The sequence below is a fragment of the Oncorhynchus nerka genome, linkage group LG27, assembly GCF_034236695.1.
Source record: "Oncorhynchus nerka isolate Pitt River linkage group LG27, Oner_Uvic_2.0, whole genome shotgun sequence".
Classification (NCBI taxonomy): Eukaryota; Metazoa; Chordata; class Actinopteri; order Salmoniformes; family Salmonidae; genus Oncorhynchus; species Oncorhynchus nerka.
In genome coordinates, this window is record NC_088422.1 from 19,625,589 (window position 1) to 19,643,311 (window position 17,723).

The 17,723-nt window shown below is 43.6% G+C and overlaps 1 protein-coding gene across 3 annotated transcripts in view; it reads right to left on the reverse strand.

Moving 5' to 3' along the window:
• Positions 1–752: 752 nt before the first annotated feature.
• Positions 753–17,723, reverse strand: part of LOC115111305 (retinoic acid receptor RXR-alpha-B) — a 34,955-nt gene continuing 17,984 nt past the window's right edge. Inside the window, exons 4-12 of one of the 3 annotated variants that reach the window (XR_003860793.2) lie at positions 12,870–13,032; positions 12,525–12,704; positions 8,594–8,763; positions 8,169–8,298; positions 7,749–7,881; positions 7,159–7,250; positions 3,257–3,362; positions 2,897–3,123; positions 753–2,722 (exon numbers count right to left, since the gene is read on the reverse strand). Coding sequence is in view for 2 of the 3 variants with exons in the window: in XM_029637221.2 (XP_029493081.1) it covers positions 2,961–3,123; positions 3,257–3,362; positions 7,159–7,250; positions 7,749–7,881; positions 8,169–8,298; positions 8,594–8,763; positions 12,525–12,704; positions 12,870–13,032 (1,137 nt within the window). In the remaining variant the exon portion in view is untranslated. Of the gene's footprint in view, positions 3,124–3,256; positions 3,363–7,158; positions 7,251–7,748; positions 7,882–8,168; positions 8,299–8,593; positions 8,764–12,524; positions 12,705–12,869; positions 13,033–17,723 lie in introns of all 3 variants that reach the window. The other 2 variants (XM_029637221.2, XM_029637220.2) reach the window with 2 other exon arrangements.

Sequence of the window (17,723 nt, forward strand, 5' to 3'; positions counted from 1 at the left end):
GCATGGGTGCATTGCAAAATGTGACATCAGCTATAACTGGCCTAGAGCATGGTCTGGCCTGGAGCATGGTCTGGCCTGGAGCATGGTCTGGCATGGAGCATGGTCTGGCCTGGAGCATGGTCTGGCATGGAGCATGGTCTGGCATGGAGCATGGTCTGGCCTGGAGCAGCATGTGTAAATGGAGCCAGGGCTACAGAGAGTTTTCTGCTCAGGTAAGACAACATGCTCTCTAAACAGAACACGTCAAATAAGGACAGTGTACTACATTTGTTCTTGGTTTACTTCCCAGTAAACAACAGTTTGGTGGAGTAAGACAGTTGAACGTAGCTCATGAGACATTTATAACCCATATTCTTCAGTATCTATATATAATTATTTTTAAATACCAAAGATGAATGTAGATTTCCCCTTTAAACGACATGTTGCCATGTTTTAAATGAGGAAAAACAAAAAACAAGATTATTGTTCATCCTAAAATACACTAGTCCTGAGTGGCTCAGTAAGCAATGATGCCGCTAAAATACACTAGTCCTGAGTGGCTCAGTAAGCAATGATGCCGCTAAAATACACTAGTCCTGAGTGGCTCAGTAAGCAATGATGCCGCTAAAATACACTAGTCCTGAGTGGCTCAGTAAGCAATGATGCCGCTAAAATACACTAGTCCTGAGTGGCTCAGTAAGCAATGATGCCGCTAAAATACACTAGTCCTGAGTGGCTCAGTAAGCAATGATGCCGCTAAAAACATAGTCCTGAGTGGCTCAGTAAGCAATGATGCCGCTAAAATACACTAGTCCTGAGTGGCTCAGTAAGCAATGATGCCGCTAAAATACACTAGTCCTGAGTGGCTCAGTAAGCAATGATGCCGCTAAAATACACTAGTCCTGAGTGGCTCAGTAAGCAATGATGCCGCTAAAATACACTAGTCCTGAGTGGCTCAGTAAGCAATGATGCCGCTAAAATACACTAGTCCTGAGTGGCTCAGTAAGCAATGATGCCGCTAAAATACACTAGTCCTGAGTGGCTCAGTAAGCAATGATGCCGCTAAAATACACTAGTCCTGAGTGGCTCAGTAAGCAATGATGCCGCTAAAATACGAACTAATAGATCTGCTTAAAGAAAAGGTGGTTGAACGAGATGCAGGCTATGTTTGCTGCTATTGTTCATTGATTGGTGGTTATTTCATTTCTAAATGAACTGTTTGTTATAAATGTATTTTCTTTCTGCTTGAATTTCTGTCATTTCTGTTATTCAGGGCTCTTGGTCTCAGCGTGACTCCCTAATCAAATAAAGGTTCAAATAAATACAATTAAAATACATATGAGGTTCCAAAAATATTCCTGGCTGCTCAACCTGAATATTGTACTTCTGACTGAAACAATTCTTTAAAATTCTCTGCCATCTTTTGATCTCCTCAATCATTATTCTCTTGTCTGTCTTCTGTCATGCATGGGCTGGGAAATGTGGGTCTAATTATTCCTGGCATTACAGTGTAACATGTATTGCACTTACCCAGTATTACACTTGAATAACGTACGATAGGATTGGTTAGGTTCAGGAGTTATGGATAGGGTTACTGCTGTAAGTAACATTGTAACACATTGTAGCAATGAGTAATTACAACACTGCTCTCTTCTCATGTCCTAATGTACTTGGACAGTTGCATTACTTTTGTGTGATGCACCAGTTGGCGTCAGAGACCTTATGTGTGCATTATATCTATCAGATACTACAGAGAGTCACTTACAGACAGTCCCCTACACCAGGGGTTCCCTACTCCATTCCTCCACTACCCCCACCAGTAAACCTTGTTGTTGCCCCAAACAAGTACACCTGATTCTACTTGTCAACTAATCATCAGGCCATCAATGAGTTGAATCAGGTGAGTTTGTCTGGGCCTACAACAAAAATGTTTGCTGTTGGGGGTACTGGTGGACTGGTGTTGGGAAACACTGACCTACACACCGACGCATCATTCTATACATTGGAAGATGTTTATCACTGCTACTCTTTGGAAATACCAACACAAAGCAAACAGCAGCACCATAAAAACCCCATAGCAATACAGAAATGAGCACTACATGTTGATATGTGAATTATCATTAGTGAAGACCTTATTGATCCTCCCCACTAGTTGCATGCTAGTCATACAGTGGAGGCTGGTGAGATGAGCTATAGGAGGATGGGCTCATTGTAATAGAATGTAAATGGAACATGAGGTCAAACATGAGGTTTCTATATGGTTGATGTGTTTGATACCGTTCCATTTATTCCATTCCAGCCACTACAAAGAGCCCGTCCTCCTATAGCTCCTCCTATTAGCCTCCTCTGTCCTCACAGTGAGCTACTGACTGGAGCCATTCTCTGCTTGACAAAGTTAAGTGCTGGGAGTAGAAAAAATACCCTTGGTCTTGAGCTGAAGTTACCTGAACCATTATCCCTGTCAAGGGGTTCCAGTTTAAATTCATTACCCTCGTCTGCCGTATATAGTCACATGAGAACATTTTCATTAAGGAGGAGAAGACCAACTACGAGAGCCTGAGGTGGGGGTTACATGTATAGCAGGAGATCATCCTAGACAACGAGTTTGGCCGGACCATGTTGTTATTATCACAGAATATGAGAATGACTACAAGAGGTAGACCTGTCTAAGGCAGGAGGATGATGAGGTCGCTGGTTTGTGGCACGGAGTCTTGATCTGTTATGACAATGTTCAGTGTTGAATCTGAAGCGAGAAGACATTATCATTCATTGTGAAAAAGGTCTCATGCTTTGGGTTGTTGCAGACTCTGGCCCTTCAAGACATTTCACTTTGACACAAAACTATGATAAATACATCTACTGTACATTAAACAAAGCCATAGGTTTGCTGTCCACAAGTTCTTGTGTTCAAACTTACAGTCTGTCAATCAGGCAAATTACCAGTTCTCTCTGTTTTGATGCAAGTATTGGACAGACAGTCTTCAACTGCAGTGCTGTTTCGTCATTTGGCGTGGAGCTTCCAACATTTCCGTGAGGAATGTGTCAACGGGTGTATCCCCTATCAGTTTGAAGAAGAACCGGTGCTCCAGAAACCTGAGGCCAATGGAACGTAGGGCTGGCAATCGAAGTAACAGTTTGGCAAATCTGTATAAGACAAGAACATGTAAAGAGTGACTATGATGATAACAAAACTATTATACATCTGGATGAAATGACATTATGTCACTAAGAAGTAGGTTCATCAAATATTTGGTGATGACCAAACAATGACCAATACCTTCCTGGTTGGCCGGGGTATTTGTGTTTACAGTATGCCTCCAGTGAAGCATACACCCCTTCTCTGAGAGCCTCAACCTCCCCTGGGTTTGACAAGCCTTTTGAGTCTACACATATGGAAACAAAACAGAACGTGTTACTGGTGACAAGGACACCAACTCTGTGTTCCATCACTTTTAGACCAACACACAACACACATTAAAACTATTGTGTAATAGAAATGTCTGCCCAGGAGAGGGCAGTAGTAAACTACTTAACATTCTACTGGTCCAACCCAAGAGGGACAGAATAGACCCTCAAACGCTCGCTTTTCACATCTTGTGGGGAGATGCCTTGTGTGTTAGTACATTACATTTGAATGGATTCTTGCGTTCTCTGGCATTGTGTTGCCCCTTTGTACATTGAAATGTTCAGTCTTTTTTCCAAACTGATGTTAGCTTTAAAGTTTGGTTGAAAATAAGCACACTGAGCGTGTAGCGTTTGAGGTCAATGACGTGGACTTTGGAGGCAAATATTATCAGACTTATGAACAGTCTTATGTACAGAGAAACCAGCAAAAAGATTTAAACTGAAGATTTTCATTTGACAATGGCCTATAAATGAATGCATCACAGCAGCTAAACTGAGTGACTAGGGGGCATTTTGGGATATTTTGTCAGGACAAGATGCTAGAATATGCATATAATTGACAGCTTAGGATAGAAAACACTCTAAAGTTTCCAAAACTGTAAAAATATTGTCTGTGAGTATAACAGAACTGATATTGCAGGCGAAAGCCTGAGAAAAATCCAATCTGGAAGTGCCTCATGTTTTGAAAGCGCTGCGTTCCAATGCTTCACTATTGAGCAGTGAGTGGGCTATCATCCAGATTACTTTTTCTCCGTATTCCCCAAGGTGTCTACAGCATTGTGACGTAGTTTTACGCATTTATGTTGAAGAATACCCGTAAGCGGCTACATTGCGCAACTGGTCACCTGATGGCTCCCAGAGTGATTCTCGGTAAAATACAGAGGTAGCCATTATTCCAATCGGTCCTACTGAAAAACCAATTGTCCCGGTGGATATATTATCGAATAGATATTTGAAAAACACCTTGAGGATTGATTAAAAACAACGTTTGCCATGTTTCTGTCGATATTATGGAGCTAATTTGGAATATTTTTAGTTGTTTTCGTGACTGTGAAGAACAAACGGAGCTATTTCGCCTACAAAAATAATATTTTGGGAAAAAAGGAACATTGGCTATCTAACTGGGAGTCTCGTGAGTGAAAACATCCGAAGCTCATGAAAGGTAAACGATTTAATTTGATTGCTTTTCTGATTTCCGTGACCAAGTTACCTGCTGCTAGCTGGACAAAATGCTATGCTAGGCTATCGATAAACTTACACAAATGCTTGTGTGCTTTGGCTGTAAAGCATATTTTGAAAATCTGAGATGACAGGGTGATTAACAAAAGGCTAAGCTGTGTCTCAATATATTTCACTTGTGATTTTCATGAATAGGAAGATTTTCTAGGAATATTTATGTCCGTTGTGTTATGCTAATTAGTGTCAGTCGATGATTACGCTCCCTCATGCGGGATGGGGAGTCACTATAGGCTTCTGTTTATATTAATCCAAACCATTTGAGGTGTAAGTCATTGATATCAAGTCTTACGTACTGAACTGAATACAGTATCTTAGAAAATGGTTGCCTTTCACACACATACTAATGATGGCCTATACAGTGCATTCAGAAAGTATTCAGACCCCTTGACTTTTTCCACATTGTTACGTTACAGCCTTATTCTAAAATGGATTACCTCACCAATCTACACACAATACCCTATAATATTTTTTAAATGAGTGTAAATTTATAAGAAATAATAAACTTAATTATCACACTTACATAAGTATTCAGACCCTTTACTTTTTTGAAGCACCTTTGGCAGCGATTACAGCCTTGAGTATTCTTGGGTAGCTTGGCACACCTGTATTTGGGAAGTTTCTCCCATTCTTCTCTGCAGATCCTCTTAAGCTCTGTCAGGTTGGATGGGGAGCGTCGCTGCACAGCTATTTTCAGGTCTCTCCAGAGATGATCGATCGATTTCAAGTCCGGGCTCTGGCTGAGCCACTCAAGGACATTCAAAGACTTGTCCCGAAGCCACTCCTGAGTTGTCTTGGCTGTGTACTTAGGGTAGTTGTCCTGTTGGAAGGTGAACCTTCGCCCTGAGGTCCTGAGCACCCTGGAGCAGATTTTCATCAAGTATCTCTGTACTTTGCTCCATTCATCTTTTTTACGATCCTAACTAGTCTCCCAGTCCCTGCAGCTGGAAAAACATCCCCACAGCATGATGCTGTCACCACCATGCTTCCCCGTAGGGATGGTGCCAGGTTTCCTACAGACGTGACGCTTGGCATTCAGGCCAAAGAGTTCAATCTTGGTTTCATCATACCAGAGAATCTTGTTTCTCATGGTCTGAGAGTCCTTTAGGTACCTTTTGGCAAACTCACAAGCGGGCTGTCATGTGCCTTTTACTGAGGAGTGGCTTCTATCTGGCCACTCTACCATAAAGGCCTGATTGGTAGAATGCTGCAAAGATGGTTGTCCTTCTGGAAGGTTCTCCCATCTCCACAGAGGAACTCTGGAGCTCTGTCAGAGCGACCATCGAGTTCTTGGTCACCTCCCTGACCAAGGCCCTTCTCCCCCGATTAATCAGTTTGGCCGTGCAGCCAGCTCTAAGAAGAGTGTTGGTGGTTCCAAACTTCTTCCATTTAAGAATGATGGAGGTCATTGTGTTCTTTGGGACCGCCAATGCTGCTGAAATGTTTTGGTACCCTTTCCCAGATGTGTGCCTCGACACAATCCTGTCTCGGAGCTCTACGGACAATTCCTTCAACCTCATCACTTTGTTTTTTAGCTCTGACATGCACTGGCAACTGTGGGACCTTATATTGACAGGTGTGTGCCTTTCCAAATCATGTCCAATCAATTGAATTTACCAAAGATGGACTTCAATCAAGTTGTAGAAACATCTCAAGGATGATCAATGGAAACAGGAAGCACCCGAGTTCAATTTCGAGTCTCATATCAAAGTGTCTGAATACTTATGTAAATATGGTATTTCTGTTTTTTATTTTTAATACATTTGCAAAAATGTCTAAAAACCTGCTTTCAGTTTGTCATTATGGGGTATTCTGTGTAGATTGAAGAGGAAAAACATTTGTTAAATCCATTTTAGAATAAGGCTGTAAAGTAACAAAATGTGGAAAAAGTCAAGGGATCTGAATACTTTCTGAATGCACTCTATTGTTGATAGTTTAGGAGGAAAGCAAAACATTAAAGTGGTTCAGGCTTTACATCACACACTATATTTGGAAAGTAGGCCATCAAAATCTATTCCTCTTAACAACCTGATTAAAATGTGTTAAACAGAGACCAGGCATTTACTTCATATAAACGCGCATGCACACACACACACACAAACACGCACCCACCCACCCACCACACCCACCCACCCACCCACCCACCCAGGGCTACTGGACTTGTATTAGAGAGAGCCTGTTTTATACTAGGATGTTGGTGTGGTGAATTAACATTAAATATAACCCTGCTCTATTCACCTCATTTCATATGGTGCTTTATATATTTTATATAGTGCTTTATATAGTGCTTTATATATTTTATATAGTGCTCTGTAACACTATCATACTGTCTTCAAATTCCTCCCCTTCACATTTACAAATGAATATGCATTGAACAGGTATATACAGTACTATATCAGTATTACTACTGTATGTAAACAACACAAAACAACCTCGACTAAGAATAGGCCTGAAATAACAGTCTTTGTCCCATTCATGTACAGTACAGCTTGATGAGTTGCTATCCAGGATGGAGTGTGTGATGTACAGTAGACCTACCTGGGTTGAAGAGAACGATGGCTCGAAGGCACCCTAACTCAGACTTGTCCATCTGCATGTCTCGCATTTTCGACACAAGCTCAGTCAGCACTCTGTGCAGGTAAAACAAGCTACTTTAATATACTGACAACATTCCTCTGATAGCCTTGGATGTATCGCTGTTTAGAATTCATTGCCCCAACAACTCTTCAGAGACAAAATATTCATAGATTAATTCATCACTCTGCAAGCATCACAAATGCACAAAATGTTGCATGTCAGATGAAATCTGAGGGAAATATTCATGATCCTACATCAAACCTTCTCAAAAGGTTTGGATTCGAGAGCATGCAAGCAAAATTAGGCCAGATTTTGCGATAATAAGGCAATGAGCAATGAGCATGTAATGAGCTTGAAAAACCCATGGAATATTTATCAGGAATTTGAGGAAAATTGAGTTTGTTAACAGTAACACTTTAAATCTTACTTTAACTGTAATTATATGATAGTACTCAATCCACTATAAGGTAGATTATACAAGTATCCAATGGTACCAATGAAAGGACTAACTGTGATGATGAGGATCTGTGAGCCAGGCTGTTAGTGTTTACCTGTCAAAGATGGACCCCACCCCTGCACTGTGGGCGCTGTTGCGATGCAGTTGGAGTCCGTTTGCCAGCAGAATGCTGTCGTTCACAGTGATGGAGCGATGGGAGAAAGAAGCTATGAGGAGCTCATTCCACCCTGAGGGGTAGAGAGGGAAACATCTAACTGGGTCATATTCATTAAGGCATGCAATGGGAAACGTTACAAAACATTTTCCAATGTAATGTAAATGTAAATGAGCATTTCTTATTGGATAAGTTCAAACATCCCCTCCTTGTTCAGGTCTGTTTGGAGCCTAATGAATATGGCCTTGGTAAATGGTGGGACATCAAGTAAAAGGCGAGTAAATCCTAGTTGTCGTCAGAGCTGCTCAGTTTTGATTTCCCCTTACAGGATTGACCACAGCAGATGAGATCAGACGATACCTGCTCTTAGGAGGATGACCTGGTCGTCCAGGACCAGCTCTGAGAAATGGGGGATCATCTTGGCCCACTCCACCAAGTTAAAGAGCTGCTTGTCTGTTGCCTGGCATATATTGGTCACAGGGTCGTTGGGCTGGGGAGACAGAGTGGAAGTCAGGGGGTCAAGAGTTCAGAGACCTGAGCTAGAGGGATACAATGAGCTTGAGTTAAATATGGCCTCTACCAAGGGGACTTTTCTGTGGTGGTTTCTAAAGCAAATTTGAAGAACATTCAGCTTGTGTCTCAGCTATACCTCCCCCTAGGCAGTTAGCATAAGATGGGGGAATGAGGTTGTTTTGCCAGTATGTGATATACAGTGTATGCTACTATATAGTCATAGAGTATAGTAAGGGATCAGTAATAAGTTATATAGTGTGCAGTGAACTCACTGAGTTGGTGGGCACGCCCAGGCTCCCCTTGATGCATGTCTTGGTCTTTAGCTCCACAGCGAGCTCCGCCTCCTCTATCCTCTCCACAGGCATGTCTTCGTTAGCACAACCTAACGAGTCCGCCTCACTCTCGCGCCTCTCCTTGGCTCTCTGGCGCTCGTCCTGCACAGCTGGGGTGAAAGCATTGAATGTAGCTTCTGTTATAGCCAGCCTCATACAACACTGTCCAGGGCCAGCTCAGAGAAGTGGGGAATGCTCTTAGCCTACTCCACCAAGGTGAAGATCTCCTTTTATAGCATGACATTTGATATGAATGGCCTCATGAAGAGTTTATGAAGGGTTCAGTAAGCTTTAAAAGTTATATTTTGTTTACAGTGGGACCAAAGTGTTAATCAGTGGTGTCTCAGTATATGAAACTATTGGCTAAGATCCAATTAAACATCAAACATGATAAACAGTACAATAAGCAGGGAAAGCGTCCGTATTCCACAACGAGAGCTCATTTCTTCACGAGCCATGCCCTGAGGGTAGATACAGGAACTCTGCTGACAGACACTGAACCCTAGACACCGTGGTGACAGACGGTATATCCTAGACACTGTGGTGACAGACGGTGTACCCTAGACACTGTGGTGACAGACGGTGTACCCTAGACACTGTGGTGACAGACGGTGTACCCTAGACACTGTGGTGACAGACGGTGTACCCTAGACACTGTGGTGACAGACGGTGTACCCTAGACATTGTGGTGACAGACGGTGTATCCTAGACACTGTGGTGAAAGACGGTGTACCCTAGACACTGTGGTGACAGACGGTGTACCCTAGACACTGTGGTGACAGACGGTGTACCCTAGACACTGTGGTGACAGACGGTGTACCCTAGACATTGTGGTGACAGACGGTGTACCCTAGACACTGTGGTGACAGACGGTGTACCCTAGACACTGTGGTGACAGACGGTGTACCCTAGACACTGTGGTGACAGACGGTGTACCCTAGACATTGTGGTGACAGACGGTGTATCCTAGACACTGTGGTGACAGACGGTGTATCCTAGACACTGTGGTGACAGACGGTATACCCTAGACATTGTGGTGACAGAAGGTGTACCCTAGACACTGTGGTGACAGAAGGTGTACCCTAGACACTGTGGTGACAGATGGCGTATCCTAGACAATGTGGTGACAGAAGGTGTACCCTAGACACTGTGGTGACAGAAGGTGTACCCTAGACACTGTGGTGACAGAAGGTGTACCCTAGACACTGTGGTGACAGAAGGTGTACCCTAGACACTGTGGTGACAGATGGTGTATCCTAGACACTGTGGTGACAGAAGGTGTACCATAGACACTGTGGTGACAGAAGGTGTACCCTAGACACTGTGGTGACAGAAGGTGTACCCTAGACACTGTGGTGACAGAAGGTGTACCCTAGACACTGTGGTGACAGATGGTGTACCCTAGACACTGTGGTGACAGAAGGTGTACCATAGACACTGTGGTGACAGAAGGTGTACCCTAGACACTGTGGTGACAGAAGGTGTACCCTAGACACTGTGGTGACAGAAGGTGTACCCTAGACACTGTGGTGACAGAAGGTGTACCCTAGACACTGTGGTGACAGAAGGTGTACCCTAGACACTGTGGTGACAACACGGTGTATCCTAGACACTGTGAGACAGACGGTGTACCCTAGACACCGTGGTAACAGAAGGTGTACCCTAGACATTGTAGTGACAGACGGTGTATCCTAGACACTGTGGTGACAGAAGGTGTACCCTAGACACTGTGGTGACAGAAGGTGTACCCTAGACACTGTGGTGACAGAAGGTGTACCCTAGACACTGTGGTGACAGAAGGTGTACCCTAGACACTGTGGTGACAGAAGGTGTACCCTAGACACTGTGGTGACAGATGGTGTATCCTAGACACTGTGGTGACAGAAGGTGTACCATAGACACTGTGGTGACAGAAGGTGTACCCTAGACACTGTGGTGACAGAAGGTGTACCCTAGACACTGTGGTGACAGAAGGTGTACCCTAGACACTGTGGTGACAGAAGGTGTACCTAGACACTGTGGTGACAGATGGTGTATCCTAGACACTGTGGTGACAGAAGGTGTACCATAGACACTGTGGTGACAGAAGGTGTACCCTAGACACTGTGGTGACAGAAGGTGTACCCTAGACACTGTGGTGACAGAAGGTGTACCCTAGACACTGTGGTGACAGAAGGTGTACCCTAGACACTGTGGTGACAACACGGTGTATCCTAGACACTGTGAGACAGACGGTGTACCCTAGACACCGTGGTAACAGAAGGTGTACCCTAGACATTGTAGTGACAGACGGTGTATCCTAGACACTGTGGTGACAGAAGGTGTACCCTAGACACTGTGGTGACAGAAGGTGTACCCTAGACACTGTGGTGACAGAAGGTGTACCCTAGACACTGTGGTGACAGAAGGTGTACCCTAGACACTGTGGTGACAGAAGGTGTACCCTAGACACTGTGGTGACAGATGGTGTATCCTAGACACTGTGGTGACAGAAGGTGTACCATAGACACTGTGGTGACAGAAGGTGTACCCTAGACACTGTGGTGACAGAAGGTGTACCCTAGACACTGTGGTGACAGAAGGTGTACCCTAGACACTGTGGTGACATATGGTGTATCCTAGACACTGTGGTGACAGAAGGTGTACCATAGACACTGTGGTGACAGAAGGTGTACCCTAGACACTGTGGTGACAGAAGGTGTACCCTAGACACTGTGGTGACAGAAGGTGTACCCTAGACACTGTGGTGACAACACGGTGTATCCTAGACACTGTGGTGACAGAAGGTGTACCATAGACACTGTGGTGACAGAAGGTGTACCCTAGACACTGTGGTGACAACACGGTGTATCCTAGACACTGTGGTGACAACACGGTGTACCCTAGACACCGTGGTAACAGAAGGTGTACCCTAGACACCGTGGTGACAGAAGGTGTACCCTAGACACCGTGGTGACAGATGGTGTACCATAGACACTGTTCTGATAGATGGTGTACCCTATAAAGTATGCTGTGTGTGTGTGTGTGTGTGTGTGTGTGTGTGTGTGTGTGTGTGTGTGTGTGTGTGTGTGTGTGTGTGTGTGTGTGTGTGTGTGTGTGTGTGGTGGGTTCCTATTCGGGAGCACAGCAGAGGAGTATCCTATGGAGCAAGCTAAATCTACTCAGGGTTTTCTAAAGCTAATTAGCTTCCGTTAGCTTCACAGTCCAGCTCAGTTTTCATCCGTACTATGACGGTGGATATTGCTCATCCACCTGCTGCAAGTTCTAGCAGGCTTGTAACTGCGCGTGCATGTCGCACGTGGCTAGTCAAATGTCGAACTCTTCATTGAGACAATGCTGAAACATCAATCCATGGGCAAGTCACTTTAAAAAAAAAAATAACACACAAAAAAGCATTTGATTAATAACATTTTTTTAAAGCATTTGATTAATAAAATATTTATATCAGTCTTCTTCATCAAATGAAGGGGATGATGTCGTAATCTTTGAGAGAGAGAGGGAATCTGATTTCATTGGTCCTCAACCTGTGTTTCAGACACTTCATTCAGGATAAATGGAGTTAGCCCTGAGTTAGCCTTCCCTGGATCAAGTTAGTTCTTAAGGATTCATTGCCATAGACATCTACCTGACAAATATGTACAGTACATGACTGGCTATCCCGAGTTGAACTCAGAGTTGATCAATGCTACCTCGCAATCTCCTCAAACCTGCTTCGTAGGATACCCTTTTGGTTGGTACATTGTGGAGGAAGTCAGTCGCGTGTGTTTGCGAGGGGACGGGGACAGTGGAGGAAGCAAAGCAGCACTCTGATGTTGGTTTCACATGAGTGTCTGTCTGTGCTCACTCTTTCAGGTCATTTCCTGGAGCATACCTTCTCTCTTCATGCCCATGGCCAGACACTTCTGGTAGCGGCAGTACTGACATCGGTTGCGTTGGCGCTTGTCAATCAGACAGTCCTTGTTGTCTCGACAGGTATACGTCAGCTCTTTCCTCACTGTTCTCTTGAAGAAGCCCTTGCAACCTTCACAGCTATATACTCCATAGTGTTTACCTGCCAGAACAATACATACAACGGTTTAGTTCTTCCCTTCATGCTTGTACAGTAGAATGACAATGATCCGCATTTTGAGATGAGGGACCCCCCAGCCTGTAGGGCCCTGTATTGGGGATCAGGGAGACATTGTGGGGCTGTTGTGGGGACGTTTGGGGTGCTGACCTGAGGCGCGGTCTCCACAGATGGCACAGATGTGTTTGTTAAAGGAGAGACAGGTGCATGTGGGCTGAGCAGGAACCTTTAGCACTCTGTTTTGGCCCAGTGGGGGTTTGATGTCCTCTGTGCTGATAATGATGCTGCTACTGGGGATCACTGGGAAGCTGAGCTGGAAACAAGCAACAAAGAGAACAGACAGACAAGAGGATTAGACTGTCAAAGTGGAGACAAAGACGCTCATCTCTCTCATTCTTCGCGCACACACACACACACACACACACAGTCTTGAGGTCTTGTATCACAGTGATCGACAGACACCCTTTAGACAAAACTGTGTTGTGGTGATTCACATTGCATCCCCACGTTGCCAACATCCTAATTTTAGACTGGAGAATAATATGGAGAATATGAGTCCAACCCTAACAGGTAGAAAGAACAACCACATACATAAACCCAACTCAAATCTTTGTAATGAGGGTTTATTCAGGCCTCCTCTTAGACCTTAGATGCCAAATATGGACATTTGTTTTCGAATGTCTTGGGTTTTGGGGGAGAGGTTGGACATATTGAAGTGCTTTGTTTGTGCGTGGAAGAACCTTGTGAAGATGCTGGAGGATGCAGGTACAAAAGTATCTATAACGACAGTAAAACGAGTCCTATATCGATATAACCTGAAAGGCCGCTCAGCAAGGAAGAAGCCACTGCTCCAAAACCGCCATAAAAAAGCCTGACTGCGGTTTGCAACTGCACATGGGGACAAAGCATACTTCCAAAGTTGTGGCAAAATGGCTCAAGGACAACAAAGTCAAGGTATTGGAGTGGCCATCACAAAGCCCTGACCTCAATCCCATAGAAAATTGAAGTGCTTTGTTTGTGCGTGTATACACTGGAAATCTAATGAAAACGTAGATAGAAGGTCATCGGCAGATGCTCAGTGTTAAAGAAACTGAAACCTTGTCTGTTGTTTATTTCATATGGACCACAGGGACGAGGTTGTCTTCTGGGGCCAAGTCAGAGATCTGTACATGTCGGTCACTCTCCATCTGGCTGCCATGGAGAAGCTAGTTAACCAACTCCTCTGGTGTAGTGCTGGAGGTAGACTGAGACAGCCTCTGAAATGGCACTCTATTCCCTATTCAGTGCACTCACTACCTTTTATCAGGGTTCAGACGCACCAAAAGGCTGCGACTGGGACCGCAGGGTCTTTCTAAATTCACTGTCCTGTACACACTAGACTGTATGCATCATCACAAGACAGATCAACAGCCCTGCTCGTGGTTTATATGACACAACTACTCATTCTTCCTCTGAAAGTTTCTAACTTCACCTTCACACATTGGGAGAGGAGGGTTCACCATGGGCCACTATATAGTGTTCTAACTTCACCTTCACACATTGGGAGAGGAGGGTTCACCATGGGCCACTATATAGTGTTCTAACTTCACCTTCACACATTGGGAGAGGAGGGTTCACCATGGGCCACTATATAGTGTTCTAACTTCACCTTCACACATTGGGAGAGGAGAGTTCACCATGGGCCACTATATAGTGTTCTAACTTCACCTTCACACATTGGGAGAGGAGGGTTCACCAGATTGGGAGAAGAGTTCACCATGGGCCACTATATAGTGTTCTAACTTCACCTTCACACATTGGGAGAGGAGGGTTCACCATGGGCCACTATATAACTTCACCTTCACACATTGGGAGAGGAGGGTTTGGGCCACTATAAGTGTTCTACACCTCACCCCCTTAAAAGATTTAGATGCACTATTGTAAAGTGGCTGTTCCACTGGATGTCATAAGGTGAATGCACCAATTTGTAAGTCGCTCTGGATAAGAGCGTCTGCTAAATGACTTAAATGTAAATGTAAATTGGGAGTGGAGGGTTCACCATGGGCCAATATATAGTGTTCTAACTTAGATCTGGACATACACCACGTGGTCAAGCTGTTGCTGCTTTCAACTGTCGCCAGTTTCCTCTCTGATAGACGTCTGCTAAGCCCATTTAGGTGGCTAATAAAGAGCATTCAACCCATGTGGCAGACTCAAATCATAGGTGTCAGGGGTCAAAGCCTCTGACGGGGATAATGAGTCTGTATGAGATTACAGACCAGACGACCCACAGAGCTCGCTTTACTAGCTGACAATGAAGCCAACAAGACCAAATCTGCAGGTTTAATATACACACCCTCTCAATTCAGAAGCCAAATTGGACACACTGTATATATGTCCCAAAAAAATAAGTCCATTGTTTCCATGCATACCAGGTCCAATTTGAATTAACCACAGGGTCTGTTATATTAGTGGCAGTGAGTAGACAATACCGTTGGAAAGCCCCATGGTTGAGGATCTAAATGAGTCCTTTATATGTCACATAAATGTATACAATTAGGCCTATATGATATTATGTGATGATAACCGTAAATATAACAGTAAATAAAACACTCAGAGTAGACTGGGGTTGGTTGGCACACTTTTTACTCTTGTATGTATTTCTCAGCACCATTATATCTTACAATACTATTTTCATTATTAGGAGAAAGACCAAGGTTTTGGTTTGAAATGGGGACCCCTTTTTATCCTCATATCGTACATCCTACATTATAAGCCATTAAACACACTGTCCACCAGTCGCATCACAGAGTTGGTTGTCACACAGCATGGGATTGGTTGTCACAATGTTTGCTAGTAGCTTCCTTTTCTAACAGGAAATCAAACAATACAGCATATAGTCTTAGAAATGGCCTTTCTTTGATTGTATAACCTTTATTTAACTAGGTAAGTCAGTTAAGAACAAATACTTATTTACAATGACAGCCTACCAGGGAACAGTGGGTTAACTGCCTTGTTCTGCACCTGAACAACAGATTTTTTACCTTGTCAGCTCAGGAATTCGACCCAGCAACCTTTCGGTTACTGGCCCAACACTCTAACCACTAGGCTACCATATTCCCCCCAAATAATCTACATTTAACACCGTGACAATAACAAATTACATGTTGAGTAAATTGGTGTGTGTATGCGTGTGTTTGCACATGCATTTGTGCATGTGTGGGTGTGACAGAAAAAATATGTGCGTGAGAGGAAGGCAACAAAGGGAGCTCTTTACAGCACAAAGCACAAAAGAGCAGGGGATTTATTGTACAGTGGCAATGTCCCCAAATAATATGGTTACAATGGGTTGGAGTGTGACAAGGGCGTTTTCATGTAAAAGACTCCATGAGCACTAATATATGTGCACATACAAATTGGTGTTAAATGGAAGCTAAGAGGTTAAAGTCGGAACTTTACATACACTTAGGTTGGAGTCATTAAAACTCATTTTAGAACCACTCCACAAATTTTTTGTTAAGAAACTATAGTTTTGGCAAGTTGGTTAGGACATCTACTTTGCGCATGAAACAAATCATTTTTCCAACAATTGTTTACAGACAGATTATTTCACTTATAATTCACTGTATAACAATTCCAGTGGGTCAGAAGTTTACATACACTAAGTTGACTGTGCCTTCAAACAGCTTGGAAAATTCCTGAAAATTATGTCATGGCTTTAGAAGCTTCTGACATAATTTGAGTCAATTGGAGGTGTACCTGTGGATTGATTTCAAGGCCTACCTTCAAATGCAGTGCCTCTTTGCTTGACATCATGGAAAAATCAAAAGAAATCAGCCAAGACCTCAGAAAAAAATTGTAGACCTCCACATGTTTGGTTCATCCTTGGGAGCAGGTACCATGTTCATCTGTACAAACAATAGTATGCAAGTATAAACACCATGGGACCAAACAGCCGTCATACCGCTCAGGAAGGAGACGCATTCTGTCTCCTAGAGATGAAAGTACTTTGGTGTGAAAAGTGCAAATCAATCCCAGAACAACAGCAAAGGACCTTATGAAGATGCTGGAGGAAACAGGTACAAAAGTATCTATATCCACAGTAAAACGAGTCCTATATCGACATAACCTGAAAGGCCGCTCAGCAAGGAAGAAGCCACTGCTCCAAAAATGGCATAAAAAAGCCAGACTACGGTTTGCAACTGCAAAGATCGCACTTTTTGGAGAAAAGTAAGAAAATGTCCTCTGGTCTGATGAAACAAAAATATAACTATTTGGCCATAATGACCATCGTTGTGTTTGGAGGTTAAATGGGGACGCTTGCAAGCCGAAGAACACCATCCCAACCGTGAAGCCCGGGGAGGGCAGCATCATGCTGTGCAGGGGCTTTCCTGCAGGAGGGACTGGTGCACTTCACAAAATAGATGGCATCATGAAGGGGGAAAACTATGTGTATATATTGTAGCAACATCTCAACACATCAGTCAGGAAGTTAAAGCTTTGTCGCAAATGGGTCTTCCAAATGGACAATGACCCCAAGCATACTTCCAAAGTTATGGCAAAATGGCTCAAGGATAACAAAGTCAAGGTATTGGAGTGGCCATCAAAGCTCTGACCTCAATCCTATAGAAAATGTGTGGGCAGAACTGAAAAATTGTGTGCGAGCAAGGAGGCCCACAAACCTGACTCAATTACACCAGCTCTGTCAGGAGGAATGGGCCAAATTTCACCCAACTTATTGTTGGAAGCTTGTGGACGGCTACCCGAAACATTTGACCCAAGTTAAACAATTTAAAAGGCAATGCTACCAAATACTAATTGAGTGTATGTAAACTTCTGACCCACTGGGAATGTGATTAAAGAAATAGAAGCTGAAATAAATCGTTCTCTATTATTCAGACATTTCACATTATTAAAATAAAGTGGTGATCCTAACTTATCTAAAACAGGGAATTTTTACTAGGATTAAATGTCAAGAATTGTGAAAAACTGAGTTTAAATGTATTTGGCTACGGTGTATGTAGA